This window comes from Lissotriton helveticus, chromosome 6, assembly GCF_964261635.1.
Source record: "Lissotriton helveticus chromosome 6, aLisHel1.1, whole genome shotgun sequence".
Taxonomy (NCBI): Eukaryota; Metazoa; Chordata; class Amphibia; order Caudata; family Salamandridae; genus Lissotriton; species Lissotriton helveticus.
Window position 1 is genome coordinate 1,245,765,934 of NC_136067.1, and position 7,961 is coordinate 1,245,773,894.

Below are 7,961 nucleotides of genomic sequence, written 5' to 3' on the forward strand. Positions count from 1 at the left end.
TCGAAGTTATCCAGTTGGACTTTATCCACATGGACCGATGTAATAACTTGAAGTATGTGTTGGTTGTGGTGTGTGCATTCTCTAGGTGGATTGAGGCCTACCCCCTTAAGGATAATACGGCTTTATCCACGGCAAAAATTTTGCTCAAAGAGTATTTTCCCCGCTACGGAATGCCTCGGGTCATATGGTCGGACAACGGAAGTGAGTTTGTTGGGAGTGTGATGAAGAGTGTGTGTCGTGGTTTAGGGATTGTACAAAAATTTCATAGTGCAAACCATCCACAATCAGCAGGCTTGGTGGAAGGATATAATGGCACTCTAAAACTGAAATTGGCTAAAATTCAGGCAACAACTGGTTTATCATGGCCCGACGTTTTGCCTCTGGCTCTCCTGTCGACCAGGGCAACTGTACACTCTCGAGTAGGGCTCAGCCCATATGAGATTGTGTTCGGTCGTCCTGCTAATGTATGGGGAGTCCCAAGACCTAAGGAATTTGACAGAATTGAATACCCTATGTTGATTGATTATCTCTATGATCTGACTGCTAAATTGAGTTTGATTCATCAACAGGTCTTTGAGTCTCTGCCATCACAAACAGAGGGTCCTGGTCATCGACTTCAACCAGGGGACTGGGTCCTCGTCAGAAACTACGGACGAAAACGAAACCTTGAACCAAGATTTGTGGGCCCGTTTCAGGTACAGCTGGCTACGAGGACGGCGGTTCGACTACACGGACGTCGGAACTGGGTACATGCTACCCACACAAAGAGAGTCCCGCTTCCTCTGCCGTCGGACACCTGGATGAGAAGAGGTCTTTCTTCATCTGAGACCGACACTCCGCAACGTTTCGTTCCATTCAGTGAAGCTCGACTTGTATCTGACACCGTTGTTGATTCCCCTCAAACAATTTCCTCCACGTCAACCTTGGAAAATTTGACTGTTGAACAATCGCCTGAACAATTGAACACTCCTTTGTCGTCCAATCCACTGTTTGAAGATCAGACTCGCCCTGGAAGTAGCCGATATTTTCTTCGTCCACGAGTAAGCCACAAATAAAAAGATTTTTTTGTTTCTAGGTTCTACATTGCTCTGAAAACAGTGGACATTATATATTGTGTATCTTTTTCTTTTTTACAGCCGAGAACATTATTTAGCTAGAACCTGCCATCCAGGTTGACCGTAAGGCCGTGCGGGTACTTCCTTCTGTTTAGCAGCTATTGACACAAGGTTGGTTTCTATTATCAATTTCTGGGAACTCCTGGGAATTGATAACCGCTACTCAGAACGAAGTGCGTCAAGAACGTCGCGGACGGTCGTTAGGGGATGGAATCATCATTGTCTGAGCTGTCGAAAAGAGAAGAAATGTTGGCGCAAAGATCTACATTGCAGAAAATATGTCATACAAAATGGTTTTTCTCACAAGTAATTCTACTGTTTCTCACCATATCTATGCTATTGGTAGGAGGAATATATTATGGGTCTCAGTTCTTATTATCTTCTGCTACACCTACTCTTCCATCTCATGATCTATATTTCGTTTCTACTGTTTCTCCACATTCCTTTTATCCTCTGCCTCAACACGAACAAATCAGACGTGCGGAATTCAGAAACAACTCTTTTATCCAACTCCTGCATCAGCATCAGTTAGTGGTAAACACTACCAATTGTTGGGTGTGTGGGTTAATGCCACATACCATGGATAAGGGTATTCCGTACTTAGTTCTGCCTTATAGTACACAAGGGTCAGCTCGAGCATTACAAACTATGTTCCGTAGCGCACTAGATTCCTACCCCCATCGAGAACCACGCTCAGCAAACTCTGGTCCTGGCCCGTACCACAAGACTCTGGCGAGAGCTATTGCAGACTTAGATAGAGATATTTTTGACGCATCGCTCATCCCAGAGGAAGAGGTGCGAGCATATAAGGAACTAAGGGCCAGATGTAGGTAGGCTATTACCGATCGGAATCGGCCGAAAATACCGATTTCCGTCCGTTTCCGATCGGTAGTGAGCGTTCGATATGTAGGTGACCAAAAATAGGCTGAATCGGTAATTATACCGATCGGTATAATTACCGAGCAGTAAAATACCGATAATTGAATGTTACCTATCGGTAATGTTACCTATCGGTAATGTTACCTATCGGTAATGTTACCTATCGGTAATGTCACCGATCGGTAATGTTACCTATCGGTAATTTTACCTATCGGTAATGTCACCGATCGGTAAAGTTACCGATCGGAAATGTTACCGATCGGTAATGTCACAGATCGGTATTGTTACCGATCGGAAATGTTACAGATCGGTAAATAAAAGTAGGTAAAATTGAAAATCGAGATGTAGGGAGGCCCAGAAATACCGATTTTGCCTCAAAATCGGTATTTGAGAGTCGGAATTTACCATGGATTCAAATCAGGTGGTAACCAGGTGCAGCCTATAAAAAAGGACCCAAAATGCAATTCAGTTTGCACAATGGCGGCATTCTATGTAATAGCAAGATGTCTACGGCTACGGGAGGAAGGAGAGAGGGAATGGCTGAGACAGGAGCAGGTCTACAGGCAGAGGGTCACCCTGTTGATGCTGACAGAGGAGGAGATAGTACAAAGGTACAGGTTGGCTCCAGTAACCATCATGGAGCTCATCAGGGACCTTAAACCACTGTTGGAGCACCCCACCCCAAGGGCACATGCAATACCAGCACATGTGCAGGTGCTGTGCAGCCTCCACCTGCTGGCGTCAGGGAGCTACCAGAGCGTGGTTGCTGTGGCGGGAGGGGTGACCCAGAGCAGCCTCTCAAGGTTCTTCCACAGATTCCTTGACGCCATGTTGCACAGGATGGAGCATTATATTTCATTTCCATCCACCCATGCTGAACTGGTACAAACAAAATCAGACTTTTACCAGATGGCAAGATTTCCCCATATCATCGGATGCATTGATGGGACACACATCCCCATTTGTCCCCCTGCTGCCACCGAATACATTTACCGCAATAGGAAGTCAAGCCACACCATCAACGTCCAGGTGATTTGCAATGCAAAGTACGTGATCACAGACCTTGTAGCTAAATTCCCTGGAAGTACACATGACTCCTATATATTTCAGAACAGCGGCATCTATGAACGGCTGTCAGCAGGGGAATTTGGCGAAGGATACCTCCTAGGTAAGACAGAGTCTGCGACAGCATTCACACATATTGCAGTGAGACTTACAAGTATACATGTGACTAATGTACTCCCATTTCCCTTTTAGGAGACAGTGCATATGCCCTACGTTCTTTTATTCTCACTCCCTACCTCAACCCCTCCACACCCAGCCAAAGGAGGTATAACCGGGCACATAAAAGTACAAGGAATGTGGTTGAACGGACATTTGGCATCTGGAAGAGCCGATTTAGATGCCTTCACAAGAGTGGAGGCGCAAGGCAGTATACCCCCACAACATGCTGCAAAATCATAGCTGCCTGTGCCATGTTGCACAACTTGGCTGTCAAAAAGGGTACAGAGGTGGAGTTGGAGGAGTACGAGGACCATGATGACGACAATGCCGTGCCTGACATACAACCTGCTGGAGTCACAACACCAAGTGATGGGAGATACAGGCGTGAGGAAATAACAGCCAACTATTTCTGAGTAAGTAATGACACACAGACAGGTTGTGAATGGAAGTAAAGTATTTATCTGTTGGCACGAACTTACAGCACTTAGGTGCAACAAATTAACATGTACAAAGGTGGGGACAACATGTCCAGGGTTACTTCACCCAAACTTTTAAAGTCACTTTCTCTGCCGCTTCCCAGACACACTGGGAGTATCCCCACTGCCTTCCTCCAGGCTTGAAGGCTCAGCTGTGCGCCTCCGGCCCCTACGAGCAGGCACCACAGCACTACCCAAGCTGCTGCGGCTACTACTGTCCTCCCCTTCAGCCACATCCAGGGCAGGATTGTGAGCAGCATTACTGATCATCATTGCCTCTAGGGCACTGGTTATTTTGGCTATGCCCCTTGTGACCTCTGCTGTATTTTGTGTTAGGCTTTCCTGCATATTGTTTCCTCTCCTGCATAGCTGTGCAGTGGCAGTGGCAAGGCGATTCAGCGCCCTGTTGGTAGCGCGGGTGTCCCTGCGCCTTGTATTCTCTATGTGGTCCATCTTATCGCACAGCTGCGTGATAGCAGACGTAATACCAGCAACTAGGTTGTCATTTGATTTTACCATGTCCCTGCTGCAATTGGCTATATCAGTAATGCCCTTCCCCATCTCTCCTACAGTTTGATTGAGAGCACGGAATTGCCGGTGGCAGGCCTGGATGGATCTGCCCTGCATGCGCTGGATGCGCACCATGCTTCCCTCCAGCCCCCGGAAGACAGTGCCTTCTCCAGTGCCTCCTGCAGTGCTGTGCATGCGGCGACGTCTTGGCATGGTGTCTTCATCAGTGTTTGCCTGCAGTGCAGCATGAGGCATAGGTGGAGTTTGCTCAGCCTGATCTAATGCTGCCTCCATCAAGGGCAGTGTGGCCACGAGTCGCCTCCTGGCTGGTGGTGTTGCAGGTGCAGCCTGTTGCATTACTGGGGAAGTCTCCGGTGAGAATACCAATGCAGGTGATTGTGACAGGTGTGGGGAGTGTGGAAGGTCGGGGGTGAGGCCTGTCTCCTCCTCCTGTGCAATGCCACTTGTGTCCTCCTCATCTTGCGATGGTTGCACATGGCTTGGCCCTGCCTCCTCACTCTCCTCCCTCGCTGCTGCAGTCCCTGGTGTCGATGTGCCTTGCTTGGCTGATGGTGCCCCTAGGTGTAAATAAGCGTATGTACATTGATTGTTACTGTGTCACAGTGACTATAAATAAATCTTTACACATTTAACTTTCATGATTCTGCAATACTTTCACTGCCTTGCTGATGTCTGTTCAGTTATACATGGTCTAATATTAGCAGACTACATTTCCCATTATGCATTGCTCCTGTATAGTGCTAGCAGTACTGGACTGGGCTTGGCCTGTGCTCAGAGGTTTAAGGGATGCTGCTTGGTATGGGGTGTTGTGCTGCGCATGCATCTTACCTTTTGATTTGGCTCGGGCTGAGCTGTCCACTGCTCCCAGTCCCACCACACTGTCTGGCTCGATGGTAGACGCCACCAACTCCTCCAGCTCAGTCAGGGGGGGTGCTGGATTCCTGCCTCCTCCAGTGACACCAGCCTGTTTATGCAGCTCTGCAAGCTTCCTCTTGGTTTGGCTCCTGAGGTCATAGAATCTTTTCTTTAAATCCTCCATGCTCCTGCTGGTGACTCCCACTGCATTTACCCTTTCCACTATGTGCAGCCACAGCTTTCGCTTAGCTGACTCAGCCATGGTGAGGGAGAGCTTCCCAAATAGTTGGGTGTGCACCTTGACCACCTCCTCGACTAGGAGTTCAAGCTCAGTGTTGCTGAACTTAATTTTTCTCTTTCTCTCACTGCTGCTTGACATTATTCCTGGGTTTTCAACACAAACAACTCTCTTCCTGCTCCTCTCTCTGTGTGCTCTGCTCTGCCTGTCTCCAGAACTTTCTAATGAGTTGCACCTGGCTGGGCAGGCACTTCCTGGGAGGAAGGGGGAGGGTGGTTGCACCTGATTGGCTGTTGTGTTCAGTTTCACTTTTGTTTGCTGCACGTTTGTTTGTAATACCGATCTGTATTTACCGATCGGTATTACCGATCGGTATTTGCCGATCGGTATTACAGATCGGTATTTCCAATGCATTCCTATGGGACTTTTGGCCCATAGGAATGCATTGGAAATACCGATCTGTAATACCGATCGGCAAATACCGATCGGTAATACCGATCGGTAAATACAGATCACCCGTTACCGATTTTTACCGATTCGGTATATTTTTCCGATTTTTTACCTACATATCATTTTCCGATTTTTAAATACCGAATCTGTAAAAATCGGTAAAATTCGGTATTTAAAAATCGGTAAAATGGATTTACCTACATCTGGCCCTAAGTGAAGCTGAGTACAGCTTTTCAGTGGGTGAGAGGCAGCTTAAAAGCTCGCCACCGATATGGATTGTACCTCACCTTGGTAATTTCTGCTTGAAAGGTCTTGGTCGAAATCCGAGAGCTCAGTTTGGGGAGAGTGCTTGTACCGAGACATATGTCTTACCGACACTCTCCTCCCCTGTCTTCCTGCCTGCCAAGGGTACCTACTTTGTATGTTATGATCGAGCCTATACGTGGTTACCTCATGACTTCTCGGGTACCTGCTATATTGCAAATCTTTTGCCTCCAACCTTCACTGTGGCCTCTGATTATCACAGAAATAGAATTGTAAGAGGTGTGATTAGCAAAGAAGATACTTCCGGACAAGAAGCTGGAGACTTCTTTATGGGTTTCCTACCGTTCTGGGGACCGATGGTTAATAGCAGGAACCTGAGACAGTTAACTCGTGTAGTAGAATCAACTGCCAACATAACTGCAAATGCCCTTGGTAATTTGACAGCCGAAGTCCAGGCGGATAGACTGATGACGTTGCAGAACCGTATGGTTCTAGATATCGTTCTAGCAGATAGAGGTGGAGTTTGTAAAGTCATCCATTCGAGCTGCTGCATATTCATACCTGATAACGCTCCAACGGTTTATCAGGCCATCTCTAAGTTGCACAAAATTTCGGAGTCCATACACGTGGATGAAGGAAATTGGACGCTTCTGGGATGGTTTTGGGGTCTGATATCGACTTGGGGTTGGAAGATTCTGATGATCATAGGGGTTGTTGTGACATTTCTGTTCTCATGTTGTCTTTGTGTGCAATGTGGTCCTGCCTTATGTGGCCTTTGTGCTACGACGTGTATAAGACAGCCTGTTGTCACCAAAGAGGCATTGAAGAATAGAATAATGTATCAACAACATCTGAGTGATCTGATGAGTATCGAAATCGATTATGATTCCGACTAGTGCTTGCCTACATGAGGGCAAAAGGACCGTCTGAGGTTCCGTAAGAAATATTACGATATTCTGGGCATTGCCGAATATGGACGAGTTTGGTATCTACGAACCGCAAATGACGAGTTCGGCAAGTGTGCGAAATTTCGCTACACTACCTGCCAGGGTTCGTCTAATATTACGTGTTCTTCATCTGAACCCTCGGGTTCCATTTTAGATACGGCATCCATTTTGTTTCTTGCCCTCACGTAGTCAGCAAGCAGGTAACTGTTCGCCCCTTGACCCTCTAGTTCCCAAGCCTTGCGGAAGACGCATATTCCTTTCATGCGTCTTTATGGCCGGAGGAATGACACAGCAAAGGCAGATGGCACAGCTTGAGGGTAATCTGGTTGTACCGGTCTATTGTGACAGCCTTGCAGGCGATGGATACAACTCTTTTTGATCCCACGATCATGCTTCCGATATTACCCCCACACTCTTTTCCCTACACGTGTCTGACTTCCTTGCAGCTGCTCTTGTCTCTTCTTCTTTGTCATTTACAACTTTAATGGGTGCGCCTAATGGTGGGAAGATGTATTTTTACAGTTGAGAACCGGCATGGCTATTGTAATGATGTTCCGGGATTCTGAACACATGAAAGCGACCCTTTTGAAACCTACTGTGGGAACCGGATTGTAATCTTTTGTCCACATGTTATGCAATGGTAACACTTTGTATAAAAGAGAGCGACGTACAAACTCAATTTGAAACAGACTCGCAGAACCTACATGTCGTGTACTTCTTATGACTCTTGTTTCCCTGCAGTAATAAATGCTGATCTTTGACGCCGAAGGAAGTGTCCCGTGTCTCTGTAGTTTGTGCGCCGAAACAGGTATCCCATGAAGGTTATAGGTGTTGTTCCCTGGCACCGCTGGTACTGTTAAAAAGTCCAGTCCTTCAGTGTCTCGTTCATATTTCTTGACTAGCACCCACTGGCCGGGTTCCAATCGATGTCCAGGGCCCTCTGGCAGGGGCTGCAGTACAGATGCTACCTGCTGATGAATAG

At 47.1% G+C, this 7,961-nt stretch overlaps 1 protein-coding gene across 1 annotated transcript in view; it reads right to left on the reverse strand.

Annotated features, from left to right (window-relative positions):
• The window catches only part of LOC144762665 (uncharacterized), a 30,920-nt gene extending 25,461 nt beyond the window's left edge, over positions 1-5,459 (reverse strand). The window contains exons 1-2 of the mRNA XM_078647903.1: positions 5,054-5,459; positions 4,439-4,782 (exon numbers count right to left, since the gene is read on the reverse strand). Coding sequence (XP_078504029.1) covers positions 4,439-4,782; positions 5,054-5,459 — 750 coding nt within the window. The remainder of the gene's footprint in view (positions 1-4,438; positions 4,783-5,053) is intronic.
• Between the last annotated feature and the right edge of the window lie 2,502 nt (positions 5,460-7,961).